The following is a 21,779-nucleotide window of genomic DNA, read 5'->3' on the forward strand; positions in this document are numbered from 1 at the left end:
CACTTAGATTTGTGTTGCCCTACTCTCAAACAGTTTCATTTAACTAATATTATTAATATATTAAGAGATCACTTTTATAATTTTTGCCAAAGACCTCAAATTATATTGAGCCGCTCCTAACTACACGATGGCAGTGAGACTTTCGACCCCTCCCTCTCAACAATTAGTTTGCCATACTTAATCTCATTAAGGCTTGTAACAACTTCAAATTTGCTATCCAAGTTTTCTTATTTACTTATGGAAGCGAGAATCCCTTCTATATATGGGTGTGACATTGTCGATCATGTCGTCTTTTTTTTTTCCCCTCTCTCAAAATGCCAAATAACAAAAAGGATAAAAAGAAAAACGATAACAATAGCAATATTCTATTTTCAATCCTCTCCTTTTTCTTTGCCTAGCCTATGTAATTTGTAATAACAATATCGTTAGGCTTCACATCCATCCCAAAAGGTAAAGATGGAAGATAAAAAATGAAGAACAAAAATGTGTTTAGTTAACAAGGCCTGTTTGGATAGCAATTTAGTGCACCCGCGTCGCGGGTGAGTCTGGTCACTTGTGTCCCTGACTTGGCTTTGATCATATCCCACCTTGAGAATGGTTTCTTTTTGAGTGGTTCCCCAGATTCAACAAAGTACGCTCCATTCATCATCAGATCTCCATTGCCAATTCCTCCACACATTCTCTGGAGCATAGTCCCTCATAGTCACCTAAAACGGCACCAAAAATAATAATGTGTTACATTTCATCAATGACAGAAAATCATTCTTATTCTTCTAAACTTCTTCTCATTTATCATCATATTTTCTTTATTCTTATAAACTTCTTTCTGGAGAGTTAGTAAAAAATATGAAAAGGCCTTTGAATGTTTGGTTCAAACCTCAACTTATATCAAATTCTCCATGAATACATGACTATGTATGTGGATACATGTATATTTGTGTTTGTGCATTCATGAATCATGTAATGGTAATTTGTTGAAACTTGATTGTATAATTACCTGTTTACAATTATTATCAGGAGGGGCCATGAAACGATTGCCTTGGCTTGATGATGGTAGGATGCGAGCTACCACCAATGGCGTACATGAACCAATGAGTGCAGTCGTTGTTCACGACATGGACGAACCCCCATCTACACCTTGGCATCCTCTGTCTTAAACCCTGTCCAAAGTCGTTGAATGCCACTGTAATTTGCATCAGCGCATCGCCCGAGTACCCATCACTTGCACCAAACAACATCACCTGCATGGATCCATCCATCATTAATTTCTTAATCACACATTACGTATATTCTATACACTTACACGCATGGGCAAAGGTAAAAAGTCAAATTAGAATCATATATACCCTTTGCATGGGAGAAGGGCGGATATCACCCTCACATGAGACATAGTCGGTAGAGTACTGAACCCATCTCATGTGAGCTGATCTTCATCCTTTCCTCTGCGTGATCTGGATTCTTAAAAGGTCAATCATAAACTACCCCTGGTTGCACTTAGAATGAATAGTAATATGTAAACTTTAAAATATGACTGTAATAGTCTGTTATTGAATAAAAACTCTAAAAATATAGTATAAGCTAATAAAAAATAAACATACTAATTAATAAGCAACCAATTAAAAACCATCTTTTTGTACTTGAACACATGTTCTCTAATTTTAAAATTTTGCTCCTGTTTTGTCACTCGTACGTTGTCCAATTTTACTATTTTGATCACATTATATAATTACCTCATTGTGGTGAGTGAAATGGCAGTTGGAGATGGTGATGGCAGTTGAGCCCATGATAGCATCAATGAGACCATCAGTGCAGTTGGACATGGAAATATGGTCAATCCAGACACTGCTTGAACCAAAAATGGAAATCCCATCACCATCACTTCTGCTTCTTAAACCAAAATGGTTAGTAGAATCTCTGATGATACCACCATTTTCCGGAACAATGCATGCATGTGGAGTCCATGAATAACGATGTTCTTGACATACTGGATGGTAATGCCAGCACCATATGCAATGTGGACATTCACTCCCCTAGCATCAGTCGTCTTATCACTTATCATGATGAGTTCCTGATTGAGTCTAATAATCATAGGCCCCGAAAATATGATCCAGAGAGGCTTCTCCTGGATCACAGCATGGCGAAGGGTTCCGGGCTTGGGATTCTGCATGTCATTGTCCGAGGGATCGTTTACCAGATAGAATTCTCCGGACTTTCCACCGGTGGCATTGCGCCCAAAGCCAAGCACGCCGTCGGCCAGCCTCTTCCTGATGCTAGCCCAGTCAGGGCGGCACCTCCAGCACCGGTCAATGGGGTTCGTCGCCTTGCATTTGCTACCTTTTTCTGCAAGGTCCCTCCTTGTGCTATTAATACTACCACCTAATGCCCTGTGAGAAAACAAAAACAAAAAATAAAAAATAAAAAAAATTGAGAGGTATTGCCTGAATGATAAGGGCCAAGCCTTATTAATTAAGTAATTGCTAACTCTCTAACCATGGTCAAAAATAAGCCTCCTTCAACTTTCACCATTTTATAAAATTAAAAAAAAAAAAAAAAAAAAAAAATTACAAAAACTCTTCTAAATTGCACAAAATCCCCCTTTATACTATTCAAAAAGTATGCAGATACCCCCACTTTACAAAGTGACTGAAAATTGACAATTTTTGAACTTGAAATGTTTATAATACTCTTCTTCATTCATCAAAATGAGTTTGAATCATTTTTAAATCGATGAATTTACCCAGAATCTAAATGGGTTTTCTATATTTCTATTTTTGTGACAAGGGTTTATCCTCTTCTCTTTTTTTTTCTTCATTAGCAAGAAATTCACACACACCCTCTTTGCTCTTTAAATAATCGAACTCTCACCATCTATTTTGCAAGGTAGAAGGGATACTACTAGATCACAAGACCCTTTGTGGATTTATCCATATTTCGTATCATATATATATATATATATATATATATATATATACACACACACACACACATTATACCTAATTTTCTTGTCATAAATAGTTCTTCTGTCATTATAAACTTTTTTTAAAAAAATTTTAAGGGTAAAATGGTACTTTCAAAAAACCTATAAAAATGTATGAGAATTTAACTCACTTGACAACATGATTATTGAAATGATGAGTGACTTCCTCTGGGTTTGGATGATATGCCTCCAAGGTGGCTATATGGGCTTCCTTGGCCTTGATTTGCCAATACTCTGATGCGTGAGCATCCAAACTAGGCACTATTGAAGCCAAGGACAAGAAAAATAAGACAATAATTGAATTTCCATTGATGAAATAAGTCATTGTTGTAGTTTTTCTTTTTTTCCTTTCGATCTTTCACAAAAAAAGAACTTTAAATTTTTTGGCATCCACAAGCGAGCCACTGGGCAGTGACTGGCTTGGCTTGGTTCGGGATAGGGCAAATTGCTCTGAGAGAGAGTTTATACACTACACCACAGGAGTCCTAAGAACTTCCAAAGAACTGAGAGACGTTTGAGACTCATAACCTAAGAAATATGTGGCGGGAAAAGTGGGGTGCCACTTCTATATATAAATATCAATATTGGTTATAAATCTATTTAAAGAAAATTATTATCTGAGGAGTATAATAAAGTCGAGGAATTAAGGCCTTACTCTGATTGCCACTCAAAAAGCAGTCTACTGTTTTTCCGAGTGACAAAAAACCAAAAAAAAATAAAATTAAAAAAAAATTGTATTTGTTCCGCTTGAAAGCTGAGTTATAACTGTTATGGTTTTCAAGAAACCACTAGATAGTGTCAAAGTGTGACAGAATAAAAAGTTGTGAAATATTTACAAGAAACACGGATTATTTTGAATTCATAAAGTAATGTATTTCGAATTTACGAAGTCGATAAAATTCATAGAGAATTCTAGAATGTTATTGATAATTGAATGAATAGTCCGCTATGCAGTAAATGTATTTATAAATAAAAATCCTAATTAAAAAGAACACCCTAAAAAAAAACTAGCAGTATATTACCCATTTTAATACTTATAAGATTTTGTTAAATGAATTGTCACATGCAAATAATTAAAGAAAATAGATTTGCCTGGTAATTAAATCTTCGTTAGTGATAGTGATTACTAGAAGACAGAAAACAACTTGAATTACTTCTAAAAATTTCACATTAGTACCGGGAGCCATAGAAACTATAAACGGACTTCCAAAAAGTGTTTCTAATTAATTTCCAAGGAAAACCTAGCTGCATCTTTAGGTAAAAGAGAATTACCAATATTATGAGCATACTTTCTCGAACCCTCTATTGCGAGATTTGAGTAAGATCAAATGTATGCAATCTTACTTGCGCATTTGAAGAAATTATAGGACCTCCAAATTACAATGAAACAAACTTACCGTTACACCAAGACTCACCCCTCTATTCATACTCATTACATTCCAACTTATAGAATGGATCCATTTGAAAAAATACCCTTGCAAAGAAAATGTTTAAAATCATAAATTTAATAATCTCATACAGAGAAATGAACAATCCGGAATAAACAGCTACCCCAGTGCAAGAGACTCTCGCCATTACGAGATTTAGAAATTGTCGGATATACAAGGCCTTACCTCCGCATGAAGAAACTATTACTGATTTCGAAGCCGTGACATCCAGGTCACAATAGAGCTCCGGAATCATATGGGATATCCCCTATTTTAAAAATGTTTCCCTTCAAAATGATGATTTAAACCATCAACGGGTTCCATTTCAAGGAACTTCCAAACAGGGCCTTGAATCATTACTTCATACAATAAAATGGATATTCAAAAAAAAAGGAGCTATTAAAAGACAATAACAAGATGAGAATAAGGAAAAGGTCAAAAACATATTAATTAATTGAACATTAAGAGTTACAACAATTATACAAACTTTTACATTGTAGATGCCAGGTTATTATTCCCCAAGCATGTTTACCTCAATTGTTTCCAGAAGGTATTACAATATATATATATATATAATGTATACAGGTACATAATCCTGCCCTAGACTCAATAATTTATTCTCCTCGTCTTCATCTGACCCTACTACCTTAAGACAAGTTATTCTCACTCTTATCTTGATAAGAGTCTAGTCTGAGTATCTGCACTTAAAGGAGCATAGCTAGAAATCTTGAACAAGTGCAGCACCCCGACCTTGCGAGTTTCAAAACAACTAGTAGAAAAATTACGGTACCTCGGTACTGGATATATTCTGTCAAATGCTTCATATGCTTTTGACAAGAACAGCGTCACTGTCAAATGTCTTAAGACGCTTCCCAGACCTTGTAATCTTTTCCCTCAAAGGCCACAGACCATTTTTGGGATTCCGTTGGGGGCTCATAATGACCTGGTCCGATCTTCATTGCCACTTTTTTATCAATTATGGCAGCATAAACATCCCTTTCTGTCTTGGTTATTTTAACCTGAATTGCGCGTACAACATTAAGTGATATATGTATAGTCAACAGTTTTTGAGGCCTATGTTATACTATATATTAAAAGAAACATTATCAATGAAGCTAACTTCTTTATACTTACCGTACTACGACACTGTATCTTGTTCCGGTTTCGGATAGATAAAAGTGCTTTAATTTCAGAATGATAGTGAGAGAATAGGTGATCATAGAAAACTGCCGGTGTTCCAGGGTGAGTCAGGATGTAAGCATACCCTTGCATCTCCTTTCCGCCAGGAAATCTCCAATGACCCTTTAGGGAAGAAAAGGGAGAAACAAATTAGATTAAGTCTCCAGTGACATCAAAATTGACAAGCAGCATTGTAACATGATTCATATTTACATTCTCTATTTAGAAACCATTCGTGTCTCGTGGATTAAATTTTAACTCTCGCCACACCTGATGTTTTTTTTAAGGATCAATTTAACCATTCTACAAGTGAGGAGCACTGCTGAGTTTTAACCCGCACAAAGCCCCGGGTTCATACAGATTCAATGTCCACTTTTGTCGGGTCTATTGGAGAATCATCAAACATAATGTGTGCAAAGCTGTATCAAACTTGTTTCGGAGTGGAAATCCCTTTAAAAACAGGTCAACTCAACTTTCACTGAGCTGGTCCTTAAGGTGGATAACCCAGAGGCCTTCGAGGATTTCAGACCTATCCCATTGGGCATCATGTAGATCCCAGTTCAGAAAGGAACGGTAAAACCAAAATGTTTATAATAAAGATAAGAGTGGTTTAACCTTAAATCTGACAGAAGCTAATCTTTAATAATTGGGAAGGCTTACATGCCAAATGGTAGAACTTCTAAATTCACCAAAAACTGCACAGCAGGATTAGTCCAGTTACTCCAGTATGGCAATGTAACAAGTTACGCGAATAACGTCTCCCAGTCAAACAATCTTTTGAGTCCAGTAAGAAATTATATGGTGGAAATGAAATATCTCATCTATTGCAGCGGCATGTTTTTTCATAGTTGGTACTCACACTCACGTCTCTACTGAGACTTGAACCCCTGACCTCCCTTTGGGAAGTAAGAGGCTGATACCGCTAGGCCACTGGTCCGTTGGTAAAAAAATTGAAAAGTTAAGCAGGTGGAGTCAATCCACAAGAATGAAATGCAGGAAAGGGAACAATGAATTAGCAAGAATTCAAGATTGACCACTGCATGAGCCTTAAAATTAAGCAACTGCATTTAAACTTTACAGTAAATCACATTAAAAGCTGACAAGTTTATGAGTGAGTTTACCTCAAGGGTGGAGCCAAAAATTTTGATTTGGAGGGGGCGAACTCATACTATGTAGTTAACATTTGAAAATTTTATAAATCTATTGTAATATATATATATATATTTATAATACTAGTCTTAGTATATATTTTGAGAAAAATATAATCTAAAAAATGATAAAAATGCAACCTAAATAAATAGAGATGAAAAATTATATGAGAGAGAGAAAAAAAAACATAGAGAAGAGGAAACAACAAGTTAAATGTGAAGAGAGAAGTGGTAAAGAAAAAACATTGTTAAAAACTTAAACTTTGATTCTATTTTTAAAAAGATATATCATTATTACTTTGATTGAAGATTAATAAAAATATATATATATATATATATATGTACCATTTTAACTAAACTAAACAAGGAGTAGCTATAGAATTTGTCATGTAACAAATGAGAACTAAAAATATTAGCATATATGATACCATTATTGTTGTTGGCATTTTTGCAATCTTGGTCTCATAATACTTCATTTTTTCTTCCTTCCCAGTGCTCCCAAGACTCGACACTGGAGAATTAAGCAAACACCATCTAACAAAAATGTTTGACAAGGAAGGTTCTTGTATTTTTATTAAACATGGGGAGACATTAGTATAATTTTCCTTTTTCTCTCTTGCACTCATATAATGGCGATTATACATGTGTATATATAAATGTAAAATGGAGAAATAATATGTTTCAGTAAAGCCTATTGTTTCACAAAATTTGGACTTCAAAAGTAAGGCTAAAAAAGTTCAAGCTGAATTTTTATGAGTTTCAAGGAGACACGAGTTATATTTATTTCCACTCTCATTATTTTTGGAGCCAATAAACAAGTTTTTGGAAAAGAACCAGAGGGGCCAATCAGAATTTTGGACAAGTTTTGGGGACCAAAATTTAGGTTTATTTACAAAACAACTTTATTGTGGGGCTATAAACAAAAGTTTGAAAATTTCAAGGGGGACCTTGTGCCCCTCTCCCTCCGCCCCTGGTCCTCTTTGTCGGCAGAGTCTTACCATAAGTAGTAATATCCTAATCAATTTTCCATCAGGCATGAGATTGAAATTTTCTAATTACTCGAATATAAAACTAGAAAATAGCAAGAGTAAATGGTTAAAACAAATAGAAAGGAGTCTGTACCTGAGTAGAACCAGTATCATGATTCTCTATGAAGGTAACAGCACGAGACGGCCACCACCCAACAACCCCTGGAGGTTTTCCCTTCTGATCTGATAATCGCCAATATTCACATCTGTCAAGTGCCTACAGAAAGAACTGTGCTGTAAGTGCTATAATATCATACAATTAATAATAGAAAAGAAAAAATAGCTTGGAGGATAAAGTGTTACAAGAGATGAGAGCATTATTACAAACAAATTACTGTTTTTCTTTTCTTTTTTCCTTATTTTTGTTTAAGTTTTTGTTAACCCTAACTTTTAAAGGCAGAAGCTAGAGGTTCCACAACAACAGGCATGCCAGGAAGAGTAGCAGGTACGATTGATCCTATTAAAAAAGATATTTAAAATAAAATAAAGCTGGATGCATGAACTGCAGTTGGATTATTATGCAGATTGCATAGCACGTATCAAACTGAAGGGAAATCTTACATAGTAGCAAAAAAAACAACCATGTTTCATGCCGGGGTGGGGTGGGGTGGGGTGGGGTGGGGTGGGGAATAGGCCTAATAAGAAACAATAGTTTGTAAAGTGACTGGGTCTAAAGATGCGATGTTTGGACAATTGTCTGTCAAGACAATGGATGATTGAATTAGAAACAAACATATTCATAAAAGTTCGAAAATAAAAATCAAAGAAAAAATTTGTGAAAATAGTTTTTCCATGTGTGCAAAATCTAGAAACTGCAGAAGTGAGAATGGCTGACATGCTCTAGGCTGAAGTTTCCGCAAGGATGAGAAGAAGGTTGAATTGAACATGAATTGAAATAGTCAAAAGACATGCTAGCTTATGGTCCAAGTTGGTCTAGAAAAGTGGAATCCTAAAACACAAATCAGTAGCCTCCCATGAACATTTAGGACATTATCTTCATTGATTTGAAGATAGAAATGGGTTTTAGCAACTTGTATATAATTTATACTTTTAGAAATGCCAACAATGTTCCCCTTGTTCACAATTTGCAGTTACTTGTTCCCAGATATTGCATCAAATAAGTATCTCTTATATAGCATTTGAAAACACATTGACTCCTTAATATAAACAAAATCAAAATAATTCTCAAAATAATATAGAAATGAGAATAGTTAACAAGTCTCCACCAAAAATATATTTGTATATATATATATAATAATAATAATAATAATAAAATAAAAAGTTGTGGAAAGATTTTATACTCAAAAGCTATTAAAAAGAATTATAAAATTGTGTAAATACAAAAAGCAGGTTTAATCTCCATGCCAAGTCCGTACTCGCAAAAAGAGAATATTCTGAATGAATGCTTACAGCATGAAGAATTCCTTTGGTTGTGACATCAAATGCACCAGCAGTTCCATTTGTAGCATTGATCCAGTCAATAATTCTCTGCCTATGCGCATCTTGATTGTGATCCATCTCGCCATATGTGTAACTGAGGGAATCCCAATACTCGCCTACAGCGAAGTAAGGTTCAGTAGCATCCAAGTAGTCCTTGACATAGCCACCCCAAAATCCCCGAACAAAGTCAAGCCTCCATCCATCATATCCAACTTCTTCTCTGCAGGTCCCATATCACCAGCAAAAACGTTAGCAGGTCAATTATCCAGAGAAACGGAATGCAAGTATAAGCTCACAGAAATTACTCGTCAATTTAAGAATAATAGAACTCCCATTGAACTGTTAAAGATCAAATGCAAAAAATGCAATGTATGAATGAAACTTCTTCAACTCATACAACTTTGCATTTATATTTAGCTCATTCTTGTCTTGTTCAACTAACAAAGCGCTGAAACCTAGGAGTAAATGGTTAAACAGCACAACTATTCTTGTTGAACAAGCAAAACACAATCAAATCTACCCAAATAAAAAGAATAAGATACCCAAGTATATTGCAGAAATGATGCAACATGTCTTTACTTCAAAATACATACATACCAGAAGATATGTTCCCCTGCCTGACAAGTTAAGAAAAATACTACTCTTTTCTCATCATCCTTGCCTTGGTCCCATTCAAATGGGGTCAGCTACGTTACTTTTTCATTCTTCATTCTTTTCTATTAAGTCGTGTCGCATATCATATCTAATATCTTAAGATCTTTTTAGGTTCTCATCCCATTTTAGCTTTGGTCTTCCTCTTTGCTCCTTACCTTCTATGTTAACTAGTGTTCCTTTTCTTATTGACACATTTTCTGGTATAGATTGTACATGACCATACTGTTTAATCACACTTTCTCTTATTTTATTATCAATATGTGTTACCCCTATCTTTTCCTAACATGTTGATACTAATCATGTCTCTCCTAATTACTCCCATCATCAACCTCAAAATTCCCATTTATACAACACGAATGTACAACCACCACCACCAAGCCTTTCCCAATTACTTGGGGTTAGCTTTGACGACATGAATGTATCATTTTTATTTCTTATTCAACGGTGCTCCATATAAGATGGCCTAATAACTGACTAACCATTCTATAGAATTTTCCATTTAACCTATTTAATATCCTCATATCACAATACCGCCAGTTTGCCCCTACTTATTACATCATCATCTATCTCCCCGTTACTTTGTATTATTGATCCTAAATATCGAAAATGGTTACGTTGAAAATTTCTTTGACTTTAGAATTGTTATACATTATCAACATTGTCATACTACTGATTTACATTCCATATATTTTGTGATGGAGGTCGTGAGCCGAGTGGTCTACGCACTTGCTATAGGCATAGACACATAGGTTATTTACAATTTATTATGTCTTATTATATATTTGACTTTCCGATTTATTTAGGGTTTATGTTCCCTAATTTTTATGTTTGACTTTCTTTAATTATCTAGGGTTTTATGCCTATATAGATGGCTGATGCATACATTGTGAGGCACGCTTTTCTGATTATTGATATTGATATTCAGGATATTGCTTGAGTTTCTTCCCTCTATTCTTCTCTTTCTCCCTCATTCTCTATTCTTCTTCTTCCCCTACATCAGTTTTGGTATCAGAGTGAAAGATTCTTCGCTTATTGAATTTATTCAGCACAAAGGATCAAGTTGCACGCTGTTCACGCCACAAACAAAATACCCTAGCCTTCGTCATCACTCAACCCCAGCAAACATCAAGCCAACAGATTCTCGCCGTCAGTTCTTGCTGCCGTCTTCAGCCTTTGCCGGAACCTGCAAACAGCCTCGCCGTCTTCTTATTCATCATCGGAGCACTGTATCGTCAATGTCGGATTCATCCCTGGTCGTTGCCGGAATCTTTGCTGGTCATCGCCAGAATTGGAGCTTCCTGTCGTCGCTGATTTTTGATCGTCAACTAGCAGAAGCCTCAGGTCCCTGGTTCGCGATTTGGAAAGCCGTCCAGATTTATATCCTATTCCAAATTAGGCCTGTTTGGTTACAGTTACAGAGGTAGTCCAGTCCTGGAACTGAACCAGTTTCAGCAGAAGCCAGCCCAGAAGTAGACCAGTTCCAAAAACAAAACAAAAAATCAATTTCAGTTACTGCCGCTTTTGGATTACCTGCTTCACTTGGGATCCACTTATAGGACTTCGGAAAAGGTACTTTTTTCCTTCATTTGAAAATCGTTCTAATACTTTATATATTTATTTGGTAGTCTAGAAAATTTTGCATGGTCCTAGCTGAAACCATTTAAATTTTGAACCTTTTTCACAATCACAAAAATATAAAAATATAGAAGAAAAAAAAAAAATTTTGAAATCATCTCCACGCACCTTGTTTGCACCCAAACCCCTATCTCTTGTGCATGAACTTTTAGTATAATCGATTTCATTGCATTCTAAATTCCTATTTGTGCATCATAGTATTTAATAATTTGAATTACTTGGTTCAATTTAAAGTCAAATATTGGCACATATTCCATCAAGTCACCATGACCATTGGAGACTTATACAAAGGTCAATCTGAAATGGAAGAGAAAATTCAAAACATGGAACAAAATATGAATACTTTGCAGAATACATGGCCCGACTCAGTGAAGAGGTGGCTAAACTGACCACTTCTATGGGTAAGCGTCCTAGTAATGAAGTCTGTTTCTCCTATACTTGGGACAAGTCCCAATGGCAGTCATCATGATAATCCAATTGAGTCTTCAAATCCTCACCGCGGTCTTCTCCCTGTGCCAGAGACATCTCGAACCCCTCAACAAAGGGATTCTAACTTTAGGGAGAGTCAAGTTCCAAATTCTAGAAGACCTATATCACATGTTCAGCCTGATCATAGGTTTCCACAGGTATACTTTGAGGATTTAGATGACTTTGAGCCAGTGTTTGAGGATGACCGAGAGAATCTTAAGAGACCTTTTAGGCCCCAGGGTAGATACCAGGAGTCATCACTTCCCTCAAAGACATTACCATGACCAACCTAGGTACTATCCTAATGATTCGGGCGACATTACCAAGAAAGTTAAGGTCGATGCTCCTAGCTATGATGGTAGGTTAGATCCTAATGCGTTCCTTGACTGGTTAGCTGACATGGAAGACTACTTTGAGTGGTATGATATGCCAGATAGTCACAGAATAAGATTTGCAAAGATGAAATTGGTGGGCTCTACCAAGAGGCATTGGCTGGGAGTTCAAAGCAATTTAGAACGCTTGGGTGAACCACCTATTACATTGTGGGCTAAAATGAAACAGAAATTTAAAAAATATATATCTTCCCACATACTACAGGAGGCAATTGCTAGACCACCAATAGATGAATCTGAGACAGATGTCTTCTAGTGTGACTGATTACTTGGCTCATTTTGAAGAACTCATGATAAGATGTGAGGTAAACGAAGAGCAATGGGTAACAGTAGCTAAATTCATCAATGGGTTAAAGCCTGAGATCAAGAGAGAAGTCAATTTGCATGCGCCTGACACGTTGGAAGAAGCTTATCACAAGGCTTTAGAGATTGAAAAGTATTCTAAGCTTCCTAACCCAAGGCGAATGACTTCTCAAGCCGGGGAGTCCCAACAAACAAATCAATATCTTTCGAGGGATCCCGTGGGTTTGCTGCCTCCAAAGATAGCAATAATTTCAACCAAAGATCTAATATTTCCAAGGGTAAGGAAATTTCAATGTCCAACACTAGGCCTGACAAGTCATCTATTGAGTGTTTTCATTGTCACATTAAGGGTCATTATGCTTCACATTGTCCTCATCGTACAATGACAATAAACATTGAGATGAATGAAGTTGTTGAAGATGAAGGGCTTAGTCTAGTTGACGCTATGAAAGATCCCTTCGGAAATGAGAAGGTTGAGGCAGATTTGGATATCGAAGATACACACATTAGCGTCATGAGGTGCATTCTATCTACACATACTGGAGAGGATAATTGGAAACGCACCAGTATCTTCCATACATACCTAAGATGTGGAGATAAGTCTGCAAGATTGTCATTGATGGAGGAAATTCAATGAATGTAGTTTCCAAATCAGGTGTTGCTATGATGAAGCTTCAACCTGAACCGCACCCGCAACCATATAAGGTAGCATGGGTAGAGAAGACTTCCTTATCAGTGTCAGAGAGGTGTTTGGTTAGCGAATATTCAGATAAGATTTGGTGTGATGTCCTACTTATGGATGTAGCCCATATCCTTCTTGGTCGCCCTTGGCTTTATGATTTGGATGTTACTAATTATGGTAGAGATAACACACGTGTGTTCAAATATAAGGGAACAACCATCATATTAACACCCACAAAGCCAATTGAGAGAGAGAGTAAATCCAAACATAAGTTGCAATCTCAGTCTGATGCAAAGAAACACCTCCACATTTTGACCCGAAAGGAGTTTGAGAAAGAAGTAAAGGAATCAGGAATTGTACTAGCACTAGTTGCTAAGGAAGTTCCTGAAGAACCTTCTGATGAAGTGGTGGATCCACCTCCCTTTGAGGTCACTAAATTGGTACAAGAATTTCAAGATGTGACACTGGAGGAGTTGCCTGATGAATTACCTCCCATGAGGGATATTCAACATGCAATTGACTTAGTTCCAGGATCCCAATTGCCTAATCTTCTTCATTATCGAATGAATCCTAAGGAGCGTGTTGAATTGCTAAGGCAAGTTGATGGACTTTTGCAGAAAGGTTTTATTAGAGATAGTCTTAGTCCATGTTCTGTGCCAGCTCTTTTGACTCCTAAGAAAGATGGTTCTTGGAGAATGTGTGTTGATAGCCGAGCCATTAACAAAATCACAATCAAGTACAAGTTTCCCTTACCTCGTTTAGATGATATGTTAGATGAAATGGCTGGTTCCCGGTGGTTCTCCAAGATTGATTTGCATAGTGGTTATCACCAAATCCGCATTAGACCGGGTGATGAATGGAAAACCGTCTTTAAGACACAAGATGGACTTTATGAGTGGCTAGTCATGCCCTTTGGGTTGTCAAATGCACCAAGTACATTCATGAGGGTCATGACTCAAGTCCTGCGACCTTTCATAAGAAAATTTTTGGTGGTTTACTTTGATGATGTTTTAATCTATAGCCGGTCTAAAGGAGAGCACTTAAGTCATCTTCGACAAGTTCTTGACGTTCTTCGAGTTGAAAAGTTATATGTTAATCTCAAAGAAATGTTCTTTAATGAAGATTGAAGTGATTTTCCTAGGATTTATTGTCTCTGCGCAAGGAATTGCTGCAGATCCCGAAAAGATAAAAGCAATTAAAGAGTGGCCTGAACCTAAATCCATTTCAGAGGTTTGTAGTTTCCATGGTTTAGCTACTTTTTATAGGCGATTTATCAAGGGATTTAGTTCCATTATGGCTCCTATCACAGACTATTTGAAGAAAGGGTAGTTCAAATGGACTGCACATGCAGCACGAGCCTTTAATGAAATCAAGCAGAAAATTACTGAAGCACCAGTTCTACGTCATCCTGATTTCTCCAGAGTTTTTGAGGTTGCTTGTGATGCGTCTGGAGTTGGAATAGGAGGTGTCCTCAGTCAAGAGGGTCAACCCATTGTGTACTTCAATGAGAATCTTAACGAAGCTAAACAAAAATATTCTACTTGTCGGAAAGAGCTTTACGTTGTTGTACAGGCACTCCGCTATATGCGATATTATTTGCTTCCTCAAGAGTTTGTTTTATACTCTGATCACCAAGCCTTGGGGTACCTTCAGTTCCAAAGAAAGTTAAGTGCTAAACACGCAAAATGGATTGCTTTTCTGCAAGAGTACACTTCTGTGTTCAATCACCGTAATGGCTCAGAAAATAAGCCTGATGATGCACTCAGTCGAATTGTAGCTGTTCTTCAAGCTATGAGTATCAGGGTTGTAGGCTTTGAAAGGATGAATGATGAGTATTCCACTTGTCCTGACTTTGGGGAAATATTTCAAGAGATTCAGAATGGTAACCGTAGAGATTATGTTGACTTTGTGATTAGAGACGATTATCTATTCCGAGGTTCTAGACTTTGTACTCCTCGCATGAGATTTCTTAGTCTGGGAGTTACATGCAAGAGCACTTGCTGGTCACTTTGGTAGAGATAAAACAATTTCCCTAGTAGAGGTCAGATTTTATTGGCCTTCTTTAAAGGGTGATGTTGCTAGAATCGTTTCTCAGTGTCGCACATGTGAGTTGGCTAAAGCTAAGAAGAGGAACACTAGATTATATACCCCTTTGCCTGTTCCACACACACCATGGAGGGATCTTAGCATGGATTTTTTTCTAGGGTTGCCTAAGACCTTTTAGAGGACACGATTCGATTTTAGTTGTTGTGGATAGCTTTTCTACTAAGAAGCAAAAACACGCTAGAATGGGCGAAGAATCCGTGTCCGACACGCGTCGGACACGGACACGCCCCGACATGTGTTGGACACACCAAAAAACGTGTTTGGAATTTTTTTTTTTTTTAATTTTCGAACACGGCTCGGACACTCCGCAGACACGGCACGGACACTCAACATGTCTGGAAATTTTTTTTTTTTTTTTTTTTTTTTGAATGCTAATAGGTTCTGTTTTTTGTTTTGTACTACCCTTCTGGTATTGTAAATGGTAAAAGTCCTAGGTCAAATGATGGATGGAATAGATGATAGTACATTGACTTGTTTTTGTATCTTTTTTGAGGACTAGCCTTTAAGTTTTTGTGAATGCTAAGTGCTAACAGTAAAGTCCTAAATGTTAAACAGTCATGAATGTTAATAGTCCTTTCTTTCTATGCTTTTGTATTTGGAGTAAAGTTGCAATGATGATTAAATGATACAAATTATTATTCTAATGTCTTGTTTTTTATTTGGTCTTATTTGGCTTTATAAACATTGTTCTTTTATAGTTTATTAGTTATGAGTTATGATTTGTGTTTTTTTTTTTTTTTTGTGAGGTTGATGAAAAATAGTAACACTCACTAATTTTTAAAGTACTACATTATATATATACACACACACACACACACTATTCACCATGTCCCCGCCGTGTCCGTGTCCTAATTTTTTTGGATTTGCCGTGTCTGTGTCGTGTCGTGTCGTGTCGTATCCATGTCCGTGCTTCTTAGGTTTTCTAAGATGGCCCACTTCATTCCCTGTAGCAAGACAGCTGATGCTTCGCATGTGGCTAAGTTGTTCTTTGGGGAAATTGTTAGGCTTCACGGATTACCCATTTCCATTGTGTCTGATAGGGATGTCAAGTTTATGAGTTACTTTTTGAAGACACTTTGGAAACTTTTTAGGACTAATTTGAATTTTCCTCTGCTTTTCACCCCCAAACTGATGGTCAGACCGAGGTTGTTAATAGAAGTTTAGGAGACTTACTTAGGTGTCTATTTGGAGAGCGCCCGAGTATATGGGATTCATTGTTACCTACAGCTGATTATGCATATAATAGTTCGGTGAATAGGGCTACTGGTAAGAGCCCCTTTGAGATTGTTTACGGTTTTCCTCCTCGCCAGCCTGTTGACCTTAATCCTTTACCACCTGAATCTCGTCCTTCTGAGTCCATTGATTCCTTCGCCTAGCACATCCGTGATGTTCATGCCGACATAAGACAGAAAATTGCTCTACGTAATGAAAATTATAAAATTGCTGCTAATGCTCATCGTAGGAATAAAGAATTCAATGAAGGAGATTATGTTATGGTTCGTGTACGCAAAGAGCGTTATCCTAAAAACTCTTTCAAGAAATAGCATGCATGTGCCATTGGGCCATTTTGTATCATTCATAAGTTGGGACCTAATGCTTATTTACTTGACTTACCATCTAATATGAGTATTAGTCCAATTTTCAATGTGGAGGACTTGTTTCCTTACTGAGCCACCCTTGAGCCTCCCACTTTTCCAGCAAGTACACCCATAAGTGGAGTTACATCTTCATCAGCACCAGTGCCAGTTCTTCCACCAAGTCAGCCATGGAGGAAAGATCAGATTGCAGAGATACTTGACCATCAGATTATTGCTTCTCATCAGGGTGGTTATCAGCGATACCTTGTCCGTTCGAGAGATCGTCCAGATACAAATGATGCATGAATCACAGAGGATGAGTTTTGTCGCATTGACCCAGATCTTCTGGAACAGTATCACGAGCTTTACTCTCCGGAGGAGAGTTCTTCTCAGCCGGGGAGAATTGATAGAGGTCCCGAGCTGAGTGGTCTACGCACTTACTATAGGCGTAGACATAGAGGATAATTTGCAATTTATTCTGTCTTATGTCATATTTGACTTTCCGATTTATTTAGGGTTTATGTTCCCTAATTTTTAAGTTTGACTTTCTTTGATTATCTAGGGTTTTATGCCTATATAGATGCCTGATGCATACATTGTGAGGCACGTTTTTATGATTATTGATATTGATATTCAGAATATTGCTTGAGTTTCTTCCCTCTATTCTTCTCTTTCTCCCTCATTCTCTATTCTTCTTCTTCCCCTACATCATTTTGTTTTTGCTCTCCTAATTTTCAGACCCTTTTGACTCTATTACTGTTTTCCAACAAAGCTAATTGTTCAAAATCAAAAGAGAAAGAGAGAGAGCAAAAGCGTATTCTCTGTGTATATAAAAACAACTTACAAAAGGCTTATATATGTTACAAGGTTTACATAATAACACAAACAGCCTGTTAACTAAACATAATTACATAATGACCCATTATTATATATATAACTTCTAACACTCCCCCTCAAGCTGGAGAATATATATCAAATAATCCCAGCTTGGAACAGATAGTTCTTAATCGATTATGACCCAATGCTTTGGTAAACATATCAGCTAATTGATCTTCAGACTTCACGAATGGAGTAGAGATGCTCCCACGTAATATTTTTTCTCGAATAAAGTGACAATCAACTTCAATATGTTTGGTCCTCTCATGAAACACAGGATTTGATGCAATGTGAACTTCTGCTTGATTATCACATAACAATGAAGTAGGAGCTTCAACTGTCAACCCAAGTTCTTTTAGAAAATGTTGTATCCATGTCAACTCACTAGTGGTATGGGCCATTGCCCTATACTCAGCTTCAGCACTAGATCGAGCTACCACCGTTTGCTTTTTACTTCGCCATGTAACTAGATTTCCTCCTACAAATGTGCAGTAGCCGGTAGTAGATCTCCTATCTAAAGGAGAACCGGCCCAGTCGGCATCTGTAAAACCTTCCACCCTGAGATGACCATTTGGTTTATATAGTAACCCAAAACCTGGAGCTTGCTTGAGATATCGGAGAATCCGAAGAACAGCAATCCAGTGTGGCATTCTAGGGGCTCCCATGAAATGATTTACAACACTAACAGCATATGAAATATCAGGTAGAGTGATAGTGAGATAAATTAATTTCCCAACAAGGGGACGAAATCTGCCCAGGTCACTAAATAGATCACCCACATCAGCTACAAGTTTTGTATTTGAATCCATAGGAGTATCAACCAGACAACCACCTAACATCTGTTTCTTCTAATAAGTCCAACACATACTTTCGTTGGGATAAACTTATACCTGTCTTGGATCTAGCTACTTCAATACCCAAGAAATACCTAAGTTTACCCAAGTCTTTAGTGTGGAATCGATATTGCAGAAACAACTTCAACTTAGCAATGCCTTCAGAATCATCACCTGTGATCACAATATCATCAACATACACCATAAGAATTATGAAACCAGCTTTAGTGCGCTGGTGAAATACCGAATGGTCAGTCTGACACCTCTGAAGACCAAACTTTAATGCCGCCTCAGAGAATTTTCCAAACCAAGCCCGTGGAGATTGTTTCAAGCCATATAGAGCCTTTTTAAGGCGACAAACAGTGTGAAGATACTCCCCCTGAGCAACAAACCCAGGTGGTTGCTCCATATAAACCTCTTCTGCTAAGTCACCATGCAAAAAGGCATTTTTAACGTCTAACTGAAACAGAGGCCAATGTTTATTAGCAGCAAGAGAAATCAAAACACGAATAGAGGAAATCTTAGCAACAAGTGCAAACGTCTCGTCATAGTCAATACCATAAGTCTAGGTATAACCTTTGGCAACAAGACGTGCTTTTAAACGCTCAACGGACCCATCCGGAAGATACTTCACAATATATACCCAGCGACAACCAACAGGTTTGACACCTGGAGGTAATGAAACAAGAGTCCACGTGCCATTCATATGCAAAGCATCCATTTCATCCTGCATTACTTTCCTCCAACCCCGAATCAGACAAAGCATCCTGCACAGTCTTAGGAACAAATGTAGTAGACAACTGAGAGGAAAAACATGAGAATGATGGTGATAAGGAATTATAAGAAACATAATGAGCAATGGGATGTTTAGTGGCACACGAGCAAGGAGCTTTACGAAGTGCAATCGGCAAGGAATCAGACACAGTGGAATTTGTCGGATCCAAAGACTCTGAAGATGATGGAGGAGGCACGACAGCAGATGGCTTTGGTCTTCGAGTGTACACCTGTAACGGGGCAGATGAAGGAACCAGAGATTGAGATTGAAGAGAAGGTGAGGGAAAAGGAACTGCAAAAGGAGGCAACTCAAGATTGATATCAAGAAGTGAATCAGTATTGAAAAATACGGGATGGACTCAGACAATGTGACATCCACGCTAATAAAGTAAAGTTGAGAAACAGGACTATAGCAGCGATAACCTTTATGAGAGCGAGAGTAGCCAAAAAATACACACTTTGTGGCACGTGGGTCTAGTTTATCAAAACCAGGACCAAGATTATGGACATAACATACACATCCAAAAACCCTAAGAGGAAGAGAAAACAAGGGAGAATCAGGAAATAAAATAGAATGTGGAGATTTGCCATTTAATACAGATTACGGCATACGGTTAATAAGATGACAGGCTGTAAGAACAGCATCACCCCAAAACCGTTTAGGCATACGCATATGAAACAAAAGAGCACGAGTTACTTCTAAGAGATGTCGATTCTTACGTTCTGCAACTCCATTTTGTTGTGGAGTATAAACACATGAATTTTAATGAATAATTCCTTTATCACTAAGATATGTATCAAAGGGAGTTGAAGAATATTCCTTAGCATTATCAGAACGTAGAATACGAATTGGACATCCAAACTGAGTTTTGATTTCTTTGCGAAATTTTTGAAAAATTAAAAATAACTCAGAATGATCTTTCATTAGAAACAACCAAGTCAGGCGAGAATAATCATCCACAAATGTCACAAAATAATGAAATTTATTGATTGAAGAATGTTTTATTGGATCCCATACATCTGAATGAACCAAATGAAAAGGACTAGAAACACGATTATTAACCCTAGACTTGAAAGACACGCGATGGTGCTTACTAAGTTGACAAACTTCACATGACAAGAATTTCAAATAACTAAGACTAGGAACTTGACGCTTCAAAACTTGAAGTGACGAGTGACCAAGGTGACAGAGCCACTAGAATGGAGACAGAGAAGACTGAAGAGCCACAGGAGAAGGTTCGAAATCAAAATAATATAAGCCACCGGCTTCATACCCCGTACCAATCTTCTTCTTCGTCTCGAGATCCTGAAACACACAAGAAGTAGGATCAAATATAACAGAGCACTGGAGAGATTTAGTAAGCTTACTGATAGACATTAAGTTAAAGGGAAACTGCGGAACATGTAAAACAGACGAGAGAGACAATGAATCACTAAGTTGAGTTGTCCACAAACCTGAAACCTGAAACCTGAATGGATGAACCATTAGCAAGAGTAACACTTTGAGAAGTAGGTACAGAATGAAAATCAGATAGAAGAGAAGAACATCCGGTCATATGATCAGATGCTCCAGTGTCTATGATCCAAGGACTGCGAGTGGAAGACAATAGACATGTGTGTGCAGTACCTGAATGGGCAAAGGTAGCCGTGGAAGATGAATTAGATGCTTGCTTATAAGACAAAAACTGAGTATACTCATCCCGTGGAACATGAACTGTATCTGATTCAGCTACATTGTGCGATCCAGAAGCGACATCATTCGGAGAAGAGGAAACTTGATTTGCATAACTAGATGGTTTCCCATGAAGGTCCCAACAAAAGTTCACAGTATGATTAGAAAGACCACAATGAGTACACTTTCTTAATTCCCTGCCACGGCCACGTCCTCCACGTGAATCACGACCACCACGTGCGGAGCGTCCCCCACGACCTCCACGGTAAGTATTATGTTCACCCTTTGAAACTACCAATGCTGAACGCTCACCACTCTGTCCAGTATTCAAATTTGAGGTATCACTTGCTAGTGTAGCACGCTGAAGTCGAGAAAACACCTCAGCAAGAGATGGAAGTGTTGGACTGCTCATAATCTGTGCACCAAAAGGCTCATATGCTGATGATAAACCAGTAAGAAAACGGACAACATTAAAGTCCGCACGCTGTTGTTGCATACTGCGAACATCAGCAGTAATGGGCTGATACATATTCAGCTCTTCACAGACTCCCATAACTTTGGAATAACACTCTTCTATACTTTGAGTACCTTGTTCAAGATTGAAGTAC

General features: G+C 37.5%; 1 protein-coding gene and 1 pseudogene across 2 annotated transcripts in view; both read right to left on the reverse strand.

Moving 5' to 3' along the window:
- Positions 1-434: 434 nt before the first annotated feature.
- LOC132296191 (pectate lyase-like) lies at positions 435-3,302 on the reverse strand (annotated as a pseudogene).
- Positions 3,303-4,828: 1,526 nt separating this feature from the next.
- Positions 4,829-21,779, reverse strand: part of LOC132294887 (alpha-amylase 3, chloroplastic) — a 46,617-nt gene continuing 29,666 nt past the window's right edge. For both annotated transcript variants that reach the window (XM_059792901.1, XM_059792900.1), the window contains exons 10-13: positions 9,170-9,419; positions 7,854-7,976; positions 5,539-5,706; positions 4,829-5,423 (exon numbers count right to left, since the gene is read on the reverse strand). In XM_059792901.1, the coding sequence (XP_059648884.1) occupies positions 5,265-5,423; positions 5,539-5,706; positions 7,854-7,976; positions 9,170-9,419 (700 nt within the window). In that variant the 3' untranslated portion in view covers positions 4,829-5,264. The remainder of the gene's footprint in view (positions 5,424-5,538; positions 5,707-7,853; positions 7,977-9,169; positions 9,420-21,779) is intronic.

Source organism: Cornus florida, unplaced genomic scaffold, assembly GCF_030987335.1.
Source record: "Cornus florida cultivar Cherokee Brave unplaced genomic scaffold, ASM3098733v1 CherokeeBrave_3.0.0_Hap2_Chr02, whole genome shotgun sequence".
Classification (NCBI taxonomy): domain Eukaryota; kingdom Viridiplantae; phylum Streptophyta; class Magnoliopsida; order Cornales; family Cornaceae; genus Cornus; species Cornus florida.